The sequence below is a fragment of the Perca fluviatilis genome, chromosome 21, assembly GCF_010015445.1.
Source record: "Perca fluviatilis chromosome 21, GENO_Pfluv_1.0, whole genome shotgun sequence".
Classification (NCBI taxonomy): domain Eukaryota; kingdom Metazoa; phylum Chordata; class Actinopteri; order Perciformes; family Percidae; genus Perca; species Perca fluviatilis.
Window position 1 is genome coordinate 27,502,505 of NC_053132.1, and position 18,274 is coordinate 27,520,778.

Consider the following 18,274-nt stretch of genomic DNA (forward strand, 5'->3'; position numbering starts at 1 on the left):
AAGTCTATCATCAGTGGGGATTTATATTTGCTAATAATATGTTGGATTCATGTTAAGACTTACATTTTACAATACACATTAACAATAATTTGGAGGCCCCCATGCAGTGACTTTAAGGACTCCCTAGATTTATGTCTGTCTGGTGTTGTGTTGATGGAGCAGCTTTAATGTTAGCATAGCGCTGATAAATCCAAACTTCACTCAGAAAACAAGCATTTTAAAAGTTCATATATATATATATATATACTGTTTATCTGTTAAATTAACTTAAAAAACCGCTAAATCTGAACCTCAGGTAGCGCTGGAATTGGCAGTCATCCAGACCAAACATTTACTTCCTTGAAAAATGACTGTGCTTTTTGCTCTTCCAGATGAAATTTGTTATCCAGACATGACGGCGTTTGAATTTCTGACGAACCTGGGAATTCCACAGCAGGAAAAAAGCAGCCACAGGGGTTATTCGGCCATATTAATGACAGAAAAAACATTGTTGGTGCCTGCAGCTCTCACAAATGATCAATGATCAATACGACCAAACTCCGGCGAATAAAGCGGTGTGAATATTTGCGCCGCCTCTGTGTGAACACGCCATAACAAGGGTGGGCGAGGCTTAGCAAACCATCAATACCTGCACACTATATATAGGGATAGTAGTATTTAAATACCTTATTCTTATTCTGGGACACGGTTATATCACTCTTAGGTCAGAATGCATTTTGCTTAGCAACATCTGTTCAATCATTTTTGCCAACAACTTGTAGAAGTGAATCAGAGAATTACCTCACAGAGCAAAAGCACAAGCAAACTGCCGCATTACACTGCTGCTTGACACAAAGCTAATAAACATTGACAGGTGTTAAATGTTCATGTTGGCGCTTCTTGATCATTCGTCTCACCTTTTGCCTTACCATTCACACTCTTTGATCCCATTTCCCTGTGCCGTCTCAGCTGGCCATCAGCTTGCATAACAGAAAACTACGACCTGTCACTTTCTGACATCTTCATTCATCGCTTAGGTTTCTCACAATATTCCCCAAATACTGACAACATCCTCAGCAGGCTGTTGTCGGGGGGTGAAGAGCCAATGAGCGCTGACTGATCCTCCCTCAGTCTGTTAGAAGTCAGTCCTGAGCCATGCAGCCTCGGTCTCAGTGTTCCTGAGTGTGAGCATAAGCACAGCACTGAGGTCAGATCTCTATGTCCACTGGCCTGATCTCTCCGGTCTGATTCTCCCGCACCCACAGCTCTCTGTCTCTGGCCGGGTCCACCCCTTGCAGCAGCTGGTCCACCGGCTCCATCGTCTGGACAAACAAAGGACAGCAGATGTTAATGCTGACAGTGGTCAGTGGATCTTTGGTTCCCTCTGCTGGGATAGCTGGGGTAACCATGGGATGGTTTCAACTCCAGCGTTGTGGTGTTTTACCGTTGGCACTTTTGGCCGTGCCGAGTGAAACCGAGCCAAGCCAAGCCAGCACGTGAATGGAACAGCCATTATGAAAGGCACAATAGTGTGCAACAGAAAAATCCAGTTGAATGTGCAAAAAAACTTTTCTCCAGCCAGCCAGGCATAAGACACTATACTCTCAGACAGGCTTGCTGCAAAGCAAATCATTCCGCCCAAGTACTATATTCTTCCGCCTGAGAATATAGTTCCCGGTTTGTTTACGCTTAGAAGATGGCTGTGTCTCATGTTACATTGTTTTTTGTACACGCTGTGATTCTACAAATCACAACATGTAAATAGGAACATGTTGGCGTTATTTTGTCACTTATTCGGAGCAGTAGGATTGCTGGAACCATTCACCTGCATGTTATGTGCTGGCCTGATGCCGCTGGAGCCATCAGACAGCCTTACAGCACGCACGGCGATGAGAAGGGTATGTATCTGGGGGTTACGGTGAATAAGCTAAATTCCCAAAAAGTCGGCGTGTTCCTTTAAAGTTTTAAGGCAAGTAATTCAATTTGTAATAATAATAATAATCATCATCATAATAATAATAATAATAATAATAATAATAATAAATATTAGCAATAAAAACAGAAGCACAATCAAATTATTAAAATATAGGTAAGGCAGAATAAAAGTTATAAAGGACAACCAAGGTATCTTTAAAATATTTATTAAAAAAACATAAAAATATTAGGTAGGACCTCCTCTGCAGATAGAAATTAACCCCCGAAAGGAAAGAATAATAAAATCTAGGAAGCATGCTATAAAAGACAAATATATGGAAATATTACAAGAAATAGTTATTATTAATCATAAATATGGATTAAAACCATAAAAAAGGTCATTTAAAATAGAAAACAAAGGAAAAACAAGGAAAAGAAAAGAAAGCATGTAGGGGGGTTAAAAAGTTGGGTATAATGTGCTGCAGAGGAAGTCCAGATAAAACCTAAGGAGAGAGGAGACCAGAGCAGTGGGAGGAAGTATTTAAAAAAAATACCCTGTAAAACTTAGATTAAAAAGAGAAGTGGATCCATTTTAGTATTTTTCATTTAGACCCGTAGGGTCTATGGTTTTTAAAAGATGGATCCACTTCCTCTCCGCCGCCCGACGCTGAGCCGTGGTCCAGGCTCTGCTGCTCTCCAGGCCGCAGGGCTGGCTGGAAGGAGACGTTGGGGGCTTAAAACACCATAGAGCATGATTTGACGCTATAAATCAAATTAAATTCTCAAAGTTCAGCCCTAACCGACTTCCGGTGATCAGCGCAATTGAGTAGGCGCGTTTTCCCTCGCTCCCACCTTTTTCATCTCTAACCTTCATTACAGTCCAGCCAAAGCACTGCTACTAGCCACTTATACTTAACTATATGCAGCAGCATTTCACCACGTCGAGAGGATGTCCAACAAGTAGAAGAAAGAAGACCAGAAAAGAGGTGAATCAATGTTGGGTGCCGCGATAGCCCCGCTATCGGCTATGCTAGCATCACTCTTGACTGAATTCAAGACCTTTTTCCAAGCTAAATTCAGCACAGCGTTCTCCAAACTCGAGGCTGCGGTGTGACAAGATATTTCTGCAATGTTTCTGTTTGACTAGAGTTTAACTATGCTTCTCCTGTTCAAAGTTGTAGCAGCAACATAATAATCCTTTTTTGTGAATCTGCACTCTCAAGTCGCAGGGGATATGTCAGTAAACACTCCCACACTAAAATTTTTCTTTTTTTAGGCCCTGCTGACTCATGTTAGGCCTTGTCAGTACTGCGATCTTGTCCTTCAGCTTTTTAACCAGTGATTAAATTGGCCCGGGGCTCTCCGGGGCTCAGCCCCGGCACATAAGCCTGCTCGTTTGTGTCTGGATGTGCCTGCTTGCAGTCAGTTGCCTACTGGAAATATGTCACATAAAATTTGATGAAAGTGATGATTTTGAAAATATATTTCTGACAATAAATGAAAGATTTTTGAAATGGCATGTCTATTTTGTCTCGGCGGAGCTGAGATGAGATCAGAACATGGCAACAACCAGCGCAGCACTGTGGGTCAACTACATAACGCCTAAGTGTCTACATCGATAGGATTAACAGATAAAATGCCTTCTCCTAAAGCTAAAAACCCCCTTTGCAGCTCGTAAGCTCCAACGGCCGCTACGAGTTCATGTCGCTGAAGCCATTAAACCGGTCCTCGCCGTCGCATCTCCTCCAGTGGCAGGGCTCCGAGCCAGCCCTGGCTCGCCTCTGAGCATGGGTGTCTGTGTGTGTGTGTTGTAGTAGTAAAGAGAGAGAATGGGAGAAGGAAGTTTGTGTGAGGTGGACCTGGTCACCACAGACCCAAATATTCTCAGCTGTTGCTAGTGTCATATGCTGCACTCTGTCTCTTCATGTGGCATATTATGTTTGGCACATTGTATGGGTCACTTCTTATATCATAACAAGGTAATACAATGTGTAATCAAGTGATAACTGATTAACAGTAATGTAAATGCTAAATGCCCTAATACCTGTTGATACTACAACAATGCAAAGTATAGGCTCTTAACCTTGCAGTTTTGCACATATCATGTAAGACTTGAACTCTCCAGAAAGTGCCATTTAATGGGCATACCCCTGCATCCCCCAAGGGAGAGCCCCCCCCCCCCCTACATAACAAATCCCAATTTAACCCCTGGTTATGGTTATAACTGCCCATATAACAGTACCTCTGTTTTTTTTTCTTTTTTCCTTTTTTTCCCCCCTTTCCTTTCTTTGACGATGTTGAGACCCAGAATGCTGTTCCTTACGCACATTATGCTGCCAATCTGATGGCTTGTTTGTACTGTTATTGTTCTGGTGCTGGACTGATCTGTTGTTCTGGGAGTTTGGGAACACTTGGAACCCATGTGGATGTGTGGATGGCACCCACATTGCACAGCGGCACACGTCTCCCATGGCAAAATCATTCTCTTTTTTTTCTCATGTGCATCACACCTACACTCGTATAGACTTCTTCCTTCTAGACGATAGGCTGCTCTCCAAGATTAAATCCAGCGACTACCACAGTATCTTAATATCAGACCATGCACCTCCCTTAATCTCTACTTTCGCGCTCACTTTAGCCCCTTCAAGCATTGGAGGTTTAATTCCTCCCTACTAGCAGAGGATCTCTATTCTTTAAACTGAATGACCTGCCAGACACAAATAGAGGCGTACTATGGGAGGCTTCTAAAGCCTATATCAGAGGACAGTTTATCTCCTTTGTTTCTAATTTAAAAAGAGTCGAAATGTCCCGAACGGTGGACTTGCTACGGAAAATGAAGGACATTGATGACAAAAACGCGGCCGGCCCAGACCCTATCCTTTACAGAGAACGTCTTAGGCTGCAAACAGACTTTGACCTTTTTTGAGTTAGGGGATGAAGCTGGGAAGCTTCTGGCTCATCAGGCTAGAGCCGAGGCAACCTCACGGTTAATTCCTGACATCAGGCAGAGACAGACTGACAATCTGTGTGTGGTCGGGAACAGTCCATAACGGCCGTCCAAACGACGATATTAACAGCCAACAGCAGGGAGCGCTAATATGATCACTTATCAGGGCTCTATAGTGCAACCAATTTGGTCGACCAAAATTTGTAAGGGTGCAACTAAGATTTTTCCTAGGTTGCACCGGTGCACCCAACGTCCTCACATCCGCTGCCTCTCCACGAACGAAGCAATGTCGTTTATATCGATATGGTTTAATGTTGCGTTACATGACCCATTCCTTCTGTAAAGCCGTGCCTGTGTTTGGCTCTCTCCTCCGCCCAGCCCCGCTCCCATTCACTCACACACGGCTCCCCTGCAACATGGAGAGAGACAGTGCCGCCGGTCCAAACTGCTGACATTTGTCTACAGTTTTAATTGTTATTAACACAGCTGTATATTCTTAAGTATGAGAGGGAAACCTGTATTGGTACCAGTGTTTCCGCTGGTAACTCTCTGTTATTGCGGCCGCTACGGCAAAAAACACATTAGAAGTTATTGAATGCAACCAACTTCAGTTCGTTGAGTAATAGAGTGTAAGACGGAGCCTGCTGGACCTGGGTGAGAGATGTGACCCATGGCCAGAATATCATAAAAATGTTCATAAAAATGCAGCGCAGTGACGATACAGACATTTCATAGCTTAGACAAGACGTGTGTAACGCCGCTGACCCGCCAAAGTGCATTTGACCCGTGCTGGGGGTCATTCATAATGAGTCAGCTGTCACTCTTTGAGTAGCATACGCTTCAGTCCATCGCACTCCCTCCGTCTCCCTATGTCTTTCTGTCTGTTTTTTGTTTGCCTTTATTTTTATAGGACAGCTGAAGACATGAAAGGGGAGAGAGAGGGGGTATGACATGCACGAAAGGGCTGCAGGTTGGAGCCGAACCTCTATATATACCAACTGAGCTATCCAGGCGTCCTCGTTCTCTTTTAACCAGTCTGTTATTGTTGTTGAAAACAAGTGAAGGACCTTTCTCAGAGATATATATGTTTTTAATATACCCTAGTCTATTTATTTCAGATAACTTTCATTTACCTGTGTTGCAGCTGTATATTTTCAAACTGGTAAAGGAAACCCTGACTTTGCAATTTATTTTAATCACAATCTGTTTTAATAAAAGAGCTTGTGAAAAGTTGCTTTGACTTAAAACTGAACATTAAGCCCACTTTGTAAAAAAAATACCGAGCTATATATCGTGTATCGCCATTCAGCGTTAACAGCGACGCAAGGAAAAATTTGGGTGCACCTAAATTTTGTGCTGGTGCACCTAAATAAAAAAGTTAGGCGCACCAGTGCAACCAAGGCAAAAAGTTAGTCTGGAGCACTGCTTATATGCTACGTGTAAAAAAAACTGAGGAAGAAGAGTAGGCCTATCACCAGATTGACCAAGCTCTGAAGCTCAATCTTTTAAGATTGAACATTACAGGGCAAAATCAAATCGCTGGCAGATCAGGCTGGGTTTATCCAGTCTATAGGCCTACATCATTAGACGTGACAATGGCTAGTAGAAAACGTAAGGAGAAAGGTAGATGGGAAGAATTAAAAGAAAAGAAAGCCAAGTCTCTCAAGACTGATGCAGCAAAATGCAAAAAGCTCACAGAGTTATGTAATTTCACATCAGCAAGAGGTACTGGTAAGTGCCAGAATAGGCTGCCTTTATCCCTATCTTGGCGAATTGCAAAGTCAGCTATCAACATGGGTGTGCATCTTGATTATGACCTGTCTCTCTTAGTTACGCTGTTATAGTTCTAGACTGCTGGGGGACTTCCTTCCTTTGACACACTGAGCTGCTCTCTCCTCTCCCTTTCTATTACCATTTGTGTGCATCCCGTCCCAGAAATGCTTGTTACTAATCCTAGCTTCTGGAGAATTTACTCCCCGGAGTCCTTATGTTTTTTCACCCAGCGTATTTCCTTGGAGAACGTTGGCACCAAGATCTTGGTTGCAGCTGTCGCCGTGGTCCTGCTGCACTCCCTGCTGAGCTCAGCGGTGCCCTGCAATGTCATGCTGCGTCCTGCTGAACCCGGCAGCTTCCTGCTACGTCCATCCATGCTCTGCTGGGGCCACGCTACATCCTGTAACGCCCTGATATGACATGAACTACTACGACTACCATTTGAAGTCACTGTTCCATTATTAATTTGACTATTATCGCCACTGTTCATCATATCCCCAACCGGCCCGTCAGACACCGCCTACCAAGAGCCTGGGTCTGTCCGAGGTTTCTTCCCAAGAGGGAGTTTTTCCTCGCCACTGTCACACTGCTTGCTCTTGAGGGAATTACTGTAATTGCTGGAATTGTTGGTGCTTTGTAAATTATAGAGTGTGGTCTAGACCTTCTCTATCTGTAAAGTGTCTCGAGATAACTCTTGTTATGATTTGATACTATAAATAAAATTTAATTGAAAATGAATTGAATTGATTATGAAAATGATTATGCCATTTAGTGCGGTCAAACTTAATGTGTTTAATAATTTCTGTTAGGTTAATTTGAAACACTTAACGCGTTAGAAATGAATCGCGGGTTGACCGCAATTTCACTTTCACACACCCATTGTATATGAGAGGTTGTAGTGAGCTCACATTTGCTGCTAGAATGAAGACTATGGTATTGAATTAAATGGGAAAACATCAGGCATGCATTGGTACCACTCTAAACGTGCTAACAAACAGGGAAGGGGGCTAAATAATTCACCAAATTTAACCAAAAGTTAAACAATCCTAGCTTGCACTTTCTGTCTGTCTTCCATCAGAGTGCAGTTTTTCCTTGTCTTTCATATTTGTGTTTACTATTGTTGGAACGGGCAAGGACCTGGTGGTTGTTTATGACAAAATTGATAGGGCCTAGTCCTTTTCATTATTTCACAGCTTTAATATGAATCAACAGTGTAAATGACATTGACAAAATATGAAATAGGTTATTCAATGCTAATTCTTTAACATAAAGCAACACATATTATATCATCAATAATAGCTAATAACCTATCTTTAAAATTATTTGTTTATTCAAGTTGAAGATAGTTGCAGCACAAAAGATGACAGTGTAGTTTTGGTATAGGCCTACAGAATATCGAATCCCCATGTTCAGGTACAGCAAGTAGCCTACTTTATCCCTGAAATTGTTGTCAGTAATACTCTGTACTGTTTTATAATTAGTAGTAGTAGTAGTTTATTTGAACATGTAAAAAATAAAATACACACACACATATATATATATATATATATATATAAGATCCCCTGCTTTGCTGCAGCTATAGACCAATCTCACTTCTCAATATGAACCTCAAAATCCTCTCAAAGGTTCTTGCACTCCGTCTTCAATGGGTGATGCCTGGCCGACAGTCCTCCCAAAATACTAGACGCCTACTTAACATCATCCACTCATCAAGTAATGATACCCCGGAAATCCTGGTGTCCCTCGACGCCGAAAAGGCCTTCGACATGGTCAAGTCGGGGTACCTACACTATATAAGGACATGGACAGGTTCGGCCTGGGCGAAAATGTTATCCTCTGGGTAAGATTATTATATTCATCCCAGATGGCTTCAGTTCAAACTAACGACACGTTGTCACCCCTTTTCTCACTCCGGAGAGGTACCAGGCAGGGCTACCCTCTGTCGCCACTTCTGTTTGCCATTGTGATAGAAAATCTGTCTGTTTGGCTTCGCTCGGAGGAAGGTTTCGAAGGCATCACACAATCTGGCATAAAGTCTCACTGTGATTTTAAACATGCATATTCCGGCTACAAGCTCAACTACCAGAAAAGCGAGCTCCTAACAGTGTTTCCTCTATGTTGATTGGCAAGTGGCGGTCCGCCACCATTAGATTTCTCCCGCCACGGTATCAGAAAAAGCCGTCTATCAGCAGTGATTGTTAGAGAGTCGCAGAATAGCGCTTCACAACGCGAGTGGGCACGCGTGCCACTCAGAGAAAAGGGAGAAAGAAAAAAGAGACAGGCGGAGGACCCGGTTGAGATGGCATGTGTGCATCCTTGAGAACTGTAAGTCGTATAGCCTAACTTATATTGTCAGTTCATTTAAGCCTGTATTAGTCTATAGGCTAGTGCTTGCACATTTTTTGTTTCACCTTCACCTGCTAGCTAAATTGCACGTGGCTGTTGATTCAATACAATGCCCTTGATATCATATCATGGCATAGTAGGCTAAACCGTGATTATTTCATACATTCATGTCCCGAAACATATTGGGTGAAATTCATTCAACATAATTCAAGCCAAATAACAATTAAAAGTAGGCTATGTTATTTGAACATTTATAACCTAACCTAACTGGTACTGCCTCCGTTTTGGTGTCTGCTGCGGTGCAGTTAAAATCTAATTTTTTTCCTCATACTAATGACACATGTAGGCTACGTTTGTTTGTGTGGAAAGCCCTTTTTTATAAAGCAACTGTAGGAAGGCATTCGGAAATGTCAACAGATGAGCGCATCAGCGCATGGGCAAACAAGCGCACGTTAATAAGCTGTTAAAATGTTCAATAGGTTAACCTCTCCTGATCGCTTCGTTTCCGACTGTGATCAGAAAACCAGGGGAGACTCGTTACCTCCAGGGCCGACGTTATAAAATGAATAACCACTAACTCTGCTCCGGTTGCATCTACAACACGTCTGCTTCCTCTTTCTCTATCTCTCTTCTGTCCACTTAGGCTACCACCTTAATGCCCTTAATGCCCACACTTATTACTCAAGATCGCTAGTTACGTTTCTCTGACAGAGACTATGATTATTACTAAGCAACCAAGATGCATCTTCAAACACGCAAAAGATTAAAAACAAAACCACGAAAATGGCCAAAAGTGATTGTATTTTCTTTGCCTTTTGTGTAATGTATATAGCCTAAAAACAATTTTAAATGAAAATACAGACTATTTTAGGAAAAGTCAGGATTGTATTTTTTTTATTTAGCAAAGTTATTACACATATAAATTTCAAAACGGTCAAAATGACCGTCCAGGGCATAGGGGTACCATCTAGCAGCATGTATGCTACTATAGCATTAATGGGCCACCTCTTTCTGAATTCCCCTATAACCGAGCCTTGGAGTTATTTTTCCAATAGCCAAGAAAAATCAAATGCACACAGCAAGGCTGCCAACTTTGCCACTGAGGCAAATATGCAATTAGTTTCATTATGAATGGTTTCATACTATAGCCTACTTTGGGTTTTGGTTTCCCTATGAAGAATTTCTTGTAAAATTCATTTTGTAGACCTACAGTTCCTCAAAAATACAGTTCAATCAAAACAAAATCAAAATATGCCTCATTGTGTGTGAATAGAGGTGAATGAATATATTTGTTCGTGTTGCAGCGAAGTGTCCGTTCCATTTAATACATAAAACATTTGGCGGCGGGGCGGGGCGCGGGACTGGGGGGGACTGGGGGTCATTTAAGTGGGCAGAGAATGGGTTTCGCTACTTGTTTTTTTTATCCGTATCAGACATGTTCCGCAAAAACTTATTACCTCTGGTCGAAAAAACTGAAAGTAACTTTGACCGCTGGTCGGTCTTACCACTCTCCCTCGTGGACCGGATAAATTTGACTAAGATGGTTGTCCTCCCAAATTCCTTTATCTTTTCCAGCACATCCCTGTACTTATCGTTGAATCTTCATTATGCTCGACATCGGCGAGCCCTCGTACTTTGACAAAGGCCGTATGGGAGAGCGATTTGAATAAGGCTATTACGGACCAACAATGGGACCTTGCTCTGGCTATGGTTCACTCTTCCTCCATATGTGCTCATCATGGCTTAATCCAATGCAAGGTCCTTCATAAAGTCTACTATACAAACGCGAGATTGTCCAAAATATACTCCACACTCCGGGATGCCTGTAACAGTTGCAGTGTCCTTCCAACCATACTCATATGTTCTGGTCTTGCCCTAAATTAACCACTTTTTGGATGAGTATTTTTGACATCTTGAGCAGAGCCTACGATCGCACTATCCCCCCTAACCCTTTGTCAGCCATTTTCGGTATTTCCGAATGCTGACCTCCCTGTTGCACTAAGGCGGAGACTGATCTTGCTCAACTGGAGGCTCTCCCGCCCCCCTTCACATGATCGTTGGATTAAAGAGGTGCTCGACAATTTGAAGCTTGAGAAGCTCAGATATTCTCTGAAAGGCTCTATTGCGGCATTCCTAGAGACATGGAACCCTTTCCTAGAACTCATTGACTCCCTCAGCTTATCTGCTGACTTGGAGGACAGAGCTCCTCCTGGACTGCTCTACTTGACGCCAGCTTTTTTGTTTCATCTCCTCTCTTCCTGTATCTCTTTTAATTTGTCTAACTTTTTCACTTTTATCTTTTGCTGTTGTGTGCCCTTACTAGTGTGTGTTTGTCAGTGTGCATGGGTCTGTGTTATGTGTCCCCATCTGTTTTGGACCTGAACTGGGTTGGTTTGTGGGTGGGTAGGGGAATTGAAGGGAATAAAAAAAGTTGGAGAGGAAAAAAAAAAAAAAGTTCAGCCCTAACCTTTTAGCGTGGGAAAACCCTGACAAGCTTCTGGCAAATTTGAGATTTGCTCTGCAAGTCAGTCTCGCCAAGAGCCCATTCAAGCCCTTTTCCAATTTTTCCAAATCGAGGCACCAATCACAACACGATGACGATAGCGCAGCGATGGCAAGCAGCTTTTTGTTTACATTCAACATGATGGCCACCGAAGCACAGCAACCCGTTGATGCCGCCGTCGCTGCTACGTCACCTGGATAGTTGGTCTGATTAGTTGAAGGACTATCCAATTGCGCCTAGAGGCATTTGAGCGTTCGTTGGTGACGGCCCTTTGGAAATTAACTGTGAATTAACCTTCCCCAGACCAACTCTCAGTTACAACTGAGAAGGGTCTGGTGTCAACCAGGCTACTAACCCTTAGCACTCAACAAAGAGTGTGGAGTAGTTTTTTAATAGTTAAGGTTTACTTACACTTTGGTTGAACATGTCTGTCTCATGTCGGAGGGTGGTGTACTGACACAGATGCTGTCTGATCATCTCCACCCGCTCCACCTCCAGCCGCTCCAGCTCCTGAGGAGAGAATTGAGTCATTTCCATCTGTCTACACCGTACAGAAGGCATGCTCTACAATGCTAACAGGGGACTTTCAATGACTTAAAAAGAATGATTTATAAATTCCCTGTTTGGCAAACACTGTTCAGGGGATCAAACGTATGACTCTAAAGTGACCAAATGGAAATTAACTCTTTTAAATACATGTAAAAATTCAGAGGGAACCCTAATGCATTGCTTCTGGGAATGTACAGCCAGGCCCCTAAACATACATAATGGGTATTAGAGAGGAGTTTCCCATTTCTATCGCACTCTGTAGGTGTATTTTGTATGTGGATAAAAAGTCCATAAATTGCCTAAACAGAGCTTGAAAGAAAATATGAAATCCTTTTTTTTATTATTTGACCTGAGAAATCATAGACACTACATGTGGACAAAGAGTGAATAGATTTTTTACAAGACTTGTTTCTTATTTCTTATATTTGTTGTTTGTTAATTAATTAGTCTTTGTAAGAGTGACTCTAATCTTACACTAGCACACAAAATGAGGAGTCCGTTTGATATTTACATTTGCACATTGAAAATGAGCTAAAGCAAGACTAAAGAATGACATGTACCACAGCAGCACCGCTTCCAGTCACACACATGTGACACATGCTTTCTTACCAGACTCGTAGTGACCATCTCCTCAAACCATTTGGACTGAGACTGGTTATAAAGGTCGACACAGCGCATCAGCTCGTCTCCTGTTAGAGAGAATCACAAGAATACATGTTCACTCAGGATTACATGAGACCTGACAGAATGCCTCTGCCAACAGGGTTTCTCTAGGTATCTGTACATTAAAATGTGTATTGCACAATTTTTCCACTAGGTGGTGCTACAGGCCAACTATTCTCTAACAGCTGATACGTTACCACAATGCTCATGCACCATATTTGTTCCAGCTCACTCAGCTGATGCTATTATCCTTAACAGTGCAGACAATCCGGACAGATAATAGATTATCTATTATGATAGCATAAGCAATGATAAACAGAAAGGCTAATTCATTAATGTTACTGCCTGTATCCTGCTGACAAGAAAACAAACACCAATCATCTGTGAGATTAGATCAGTGAGGAAATGATGTAGATTCATGTTTCCAGCAGATGACTCTCAATCTTCTGCAGTAAACATCTGCTTTTTTATTGTGTGAATGCTGCAAACTTTGAACTATTCCCAAAACCTTTAGCTATTAGAAAATGATCAGCTTTTTGATAGTTTTTGTGTTGTAACTGTATAAGTTTAGTGCTATCAGGCTTTTTCTGCATTTTAATGGGTATACATGGCGTGACGTAGACTTTTGGTGTGGAGTTTGAATTTTTATGACTTTTTTCAACTTACAATACCATGAATGTTTGTCACTTTGAATATTTTCCACATTCTATACTATGACTTTTTTATGCCTTTTTTCAACATACTTTGACTATTTTTGATTTACCATACTATGACTTTTTTTAAATTTATTTTTGGCTTTTGTTGCCTTTATTAAAAGGTGCTCTAAGCAAATCCTTCTTGTCCGTTATTGGCTGAACACTGGAACACGGTTTGTGTATGTTTACATGGTCCAGGTTGGACCACTTTGTTTTTGTTGGCGTGTGTGTGGACCCTAGGCTGTCTACAGAGACCGCGTTTTTTTTACAGTGTGTTTAGGGGACCGGCAGCTCGCGGATAGTGAGGAGATGTTTGCTGTATGTGACAAAAAATGTTGTAGCCTAAAAATTGCGTGACATCGCTTAGAGTACCTTTAATAGGATAGGAAATTAGGAGAGAAAGGGGGAATGACATGCAGCAAATGGCCAAGGACTGAGCCTCTAGTGCATGGGGTGCACGCTTAACCAGGCACCCCTATACTGACATAGCTTTTATTTATAATTATATAATTTACTTTTATTTGGTAGTTGTAACATGTACGTATTTGTCATATTTTTGTATTTTTATACTGTTATTTCATATTTCACATTTAATAAGTTACTATAGGTTACAGCATAATATGATTTTTTTTTTTTTTACATACTATACTATGACTTTTTAGTCACTTTTTTCGACATACTATACTATGGCTTTTTTTCGACATACTACACTTAGCCTACTTCTTTTATAACTTTTTTCGATAATCTATACTACTGGCCTGGAAGTAGCTCAGTGTGTAGGGAGTTGGGTTGGGAACCAGAGGGTTGGCGCTTCAAGTCCTTGACGCAATTGTGGACTGAAAGCTGGAGTTGCTAGTTTACCTCTTGGGCACTGTGACATACTATACTATGACTTTTTTCACTTTTTTTTTACATTCTATTCTATGACTTTTTATCACTTTTTTCACAGTTTATAATAAACAGGGTCTTCAATACAGCTCAGAATATGCTTTTATGAATAGATAGTGAAAAAAACAGGAAGAAATGCAAATGAGCTGTTTTTATATAGCGCTTTTCTAGTCTTAACGACTACTCAAAGCGCTTTTTCATAGTACAGGAACCATTCACCATTCACACACATTCATACACTGTGGCTGAGGCTGCCGTACAAGGTGCCACCTGCTCATCAGATAATCAATCACACACATTTACACTCCGATGTGCAGCATCGGGGGCAACTCAGGCTTCAGTGTCTTGCCCAAGGACACTTCGACATGGAACTGCAGGGCCAGAGATCGAACCACCAACCTTCCGATTGGCAGGCAACCGCTCTACCACTGAGCCACAGCCGCTCACAGCCGCACACATCATAACAACCCTCCAACCCTTAAAAAACTAAATGAATACTAGTGCATTCATTTTAGAAACTCTGGACAGAAAGAAATTCGGATCTAACCACGTTGGGAGGGGTTTGAAATGCGATAGACTCCGTGCTTCAGCTTCCCTCACTCTGTAGTCATTAGGCTCGTTGAGCCAGGTCTCCGCAGAATCGATCACCAGCGATTACCGCCAAATGCATGCCAGTTAGATTTGTGTCTGACTTGCCGTGCGTTCATGGACATCGGAAAAAACATTTTTCCCAGTGAAAACGTCACCATTAACGTCACTTCCCGTGGGAATCAGAGGTGGGAAACTGGGGCTAGATTTTGCTAACAGAGTTTCCCAGTTGGTGACGCGTTGTTGACAACTGACATTTGATGTAGATTTCACTGAAAATATTTCAATGACAATAACTGTTTATTGTGGACAAACGCCTCTGCCAAGAAACATATACAGACATAACATGTTTCAAATTATTCATAAATAGGCCTATGTATAAAAAAACAACACCTTATCCGTGTCCTTTCACGTTGGTTGTCCTGCAGATAACACAAACACCTGTCAATGTGCTGTTTGTATGCTCGCATAAGAAAACAGCAGCAAATCTTTTGTTATTGTGGCCTCCATGTTTTCACACACCTGATGCTCTAGGCTATGCCCAACAGTTCGTGGAAGTCATGCAACAAGTTGTTATGCCAAACGCCAATATAACAGAAGAAGAACAACACACATCCCGACCATGTGAACGCTGACAGTCGGAAAAACAACGTAATCACGGTGGCGGTCCCTGTTATTCCCAGGTTGCATGAACACGCCATTGATCCCGACTTGCTCTGACGTCATGCACACGTGGACAACGATAACTTCACAAGATCAAGGCGGCCACAGGTTTGAGGAACAGGAACAGCGCCATGTCTTAAAGCAACCATGGGCTTAGCGGCCAACGGTGGAACTGCACCCCTCTGGCCCAGAAAGACTTTTCCCATAGACTTTGCATGGCGAAAGAAACTTCTATATTTCAGCGGATCATTTTTTTGGGGGTACATTAACTTACCAGCCCTAACACTTAAAGGGTCCTTGTTTAAAACGTCACATTTTTAACATTTACTAGTAGCCGAATCCAAAGTTATTAAACTAGGCATGATGAAGAGGATAATGGGCGTCCATTATGCAGCAGACCCGCGGGACTGCGCCCGCCCATGTTGCCCTGCTCATATGACCGTTCTCCCAAGGTCCTGTAGCTGTAATAATGGAAATAGCTAATGGTTGTAATTCACTATGTGTTCTATTAATACATCCATGGTATTGGATGGTAATGGTAATGGATTTATGTATGTATGCTGTAAAGCCTGTAACGTGGATGAGAGATGAAGCCATGGATGTATTAAGAGAAGAAGCTCTGTTCACGTAACCATAGTAGCTAGCGCTAGCTAGTAGCTAGCTAGTAGCACGACATAATGATTGCATCTCCTTGGTTGTCTAAATACTTCCATCGTTTATTTAGATAAGCATGTAAACGATCAGGAACAACGAAAACACAATGTTTATCGTTAGTGAATATTTTAGACAATGAAACGGCGAGTTCATGAGTTCGCCACGAATACCATGGATGTATTAAGAGAACAAACTATACTTGTAAGAGACACGAGAGAGAAGCTCATGAACGAGCATGTTGCTACCGGTTGCTACAACAACAGAAACAAACTGTTGCTAGTGCGCATGTCCATCGTGACGTCATGGGCCAGTCAACTCAAGATCCGAGCTCCATGACTGCTTAGCCATAGTGGGATTCGTAATATTGCTCGCCACGACGTGTAGTTACATTTTTTGAGAGGTTTTTGTCAGGCTACGGCGTAGTTGGTATCTCCACATACCTAAGTACGTAGATTTCACACAGAAGCATAAATGATGCTTTACATCACATACTCCAGTCCAGCTTCTCAGATGATTTTGTCCAGAGTGATTCCTCCTCCTCTGCATATTTATTACAGCAGCTGGAAAAGGAGATAGGTTACTATAGTAGCGACTTTTGATAATTTTAAGGCGAGGGGAGAACATTTCTCTTTGTTTGATTTCATTTAAAGTAAAGTTGGGCTTTGCTGTTGGCTTCATGACTCAATTTAAAAAAAAGAGAGAGATTCACGCTACCCTGCAGCCGCACAGAACTGCAGTCTGCAGACAGGTGTCTGACTTGAGTGAGAGAATTAAACAAAACCTATTTGCATAGGTTAACGCTGGGTTTTTAATCCTTGTGTCGTATTTAAAAGCATGTTATGTTAAACTCGTACCTCCTACTGCTTTGCAAAAGGAAGACTAGTGAACCCACTGCCGGCAGACTGAAATTAATTGAACCGCTCCTCCCTGCTGTTGTTGAAGCTGCCTGTGAACATCCTAGTTTAATACAGTATATAATAATATATAATGTATGTATGTGTATGTGTATGTGCAGTGAACAGAGCCATTGGTGTGAAAGGGGTAGAAGTCTCATCAAAATATCTCTATAAAAAATTGAAAATTTTAGTATGATGGATATATCTGCAGGCAGATTATTAATGTGCATGTATGTGTGTCCATGCCCATGCAGAATGTTTCTGACCCCCCTTCCCCTCCTCTCCCATCCCTCTATTAAAAAACTCCCAGTCTGGCTTCAACTGCTGAAAGAGCTCACGACTCATACAAAAAGACAAACACAGCATCTCACTTCAAAGCCGATCTCAAGCGACCGCTTCAATGAAGGGCTGAAGAAACTGCTGAATTATGTCCATTAAGGTAACCATTTACTAAAGTGTATGAGTTCTGCTATCTGGTGACGTCTGACTTCTGGCTGGATTTAAAGCAGCGCTGACACAAACCACTGCTGATCATCCTCAGATCATCTCTGATAAGGGAGAATCCTGGTGGGGAGCGACTTTTATAGGGCGAATGATGAAATCCAGATCCCCATATTCAGAGGACTATTGCCTGTTTGTGCAACATGATTTAAAGCTAACTCTGGTCAAGCGCGACATATCATATAACTCCTGAGCAGACTGTCATGAAATTAATTTCCCCATAGGATGATTCCAATGGTTTTAGCAACATTCCATGCACAGCGCCAGGATTTTAATTTTTTATGGGTCGAAGTAATTTTGTTTGCCTTTGACGGTTTCAAACTGGTAGTCTCGCTAAAACAGAAGGCGAATAGCGTGTCTGCTTGATTATAACAACTTTTAAAATCTTTTTCTAAAACATTTTCAATGTAGAGACAGCTTACAATTTAGTCTTTATCGGAAGCAACACACACAGGATATTGCTCACATGAAATTAAAACAGTATCCTTTCTTTCATGTATGTTGTTTCATTGCTGTTGTGAGTCAGCTGCCTTGTTCCCCCTTCCTGTATGTTTGTGTCTCCCTTTTTCCCCTCCGTGTCTGTCTCTACCTGGAAGTGGCAGGGGGCGTGTCAAGAGGAACTAGGTCAAGAGGCGTGGCCATTCATCCCTGCTCTGTTGCCGGCACAGCTGATGCTCATTCCATGATTCACACCTGCAGTATTTAAACCCGGGCT

General features: G+C 42.0%; 1 protein-coding gene across 1 annotated transcript in view; it reads right to left on the reverse strand.

The window, feature by feature from the left end:
- gas7b (growth arrest-specific 7b) overlaps nt 1–18,274 on the reverse strand; it is an 88,301-nt gene continuing 70,027 nt past the window's right edge. The window contains exons 12-14 of the mRNA XM_039787836.1: nt 12,621–12,700; nt 11,874–11,972; nt 1–1,301 (exon numbers count right to left, since the gene is read on the reverse strand). Of these exons, the coding sequence (XP_039643770.1) occupies nt 1,188–1,301; nt 11,874–11,972; nt 12,621–12,700 (293 nt within the window). The 3' untranslated portion in view covers nt 1–1,187. The remainder of the gene's footprint in view (nt 1,302–11,873; nt 11,973–12,620; nt 12,701–18,274) is intronic.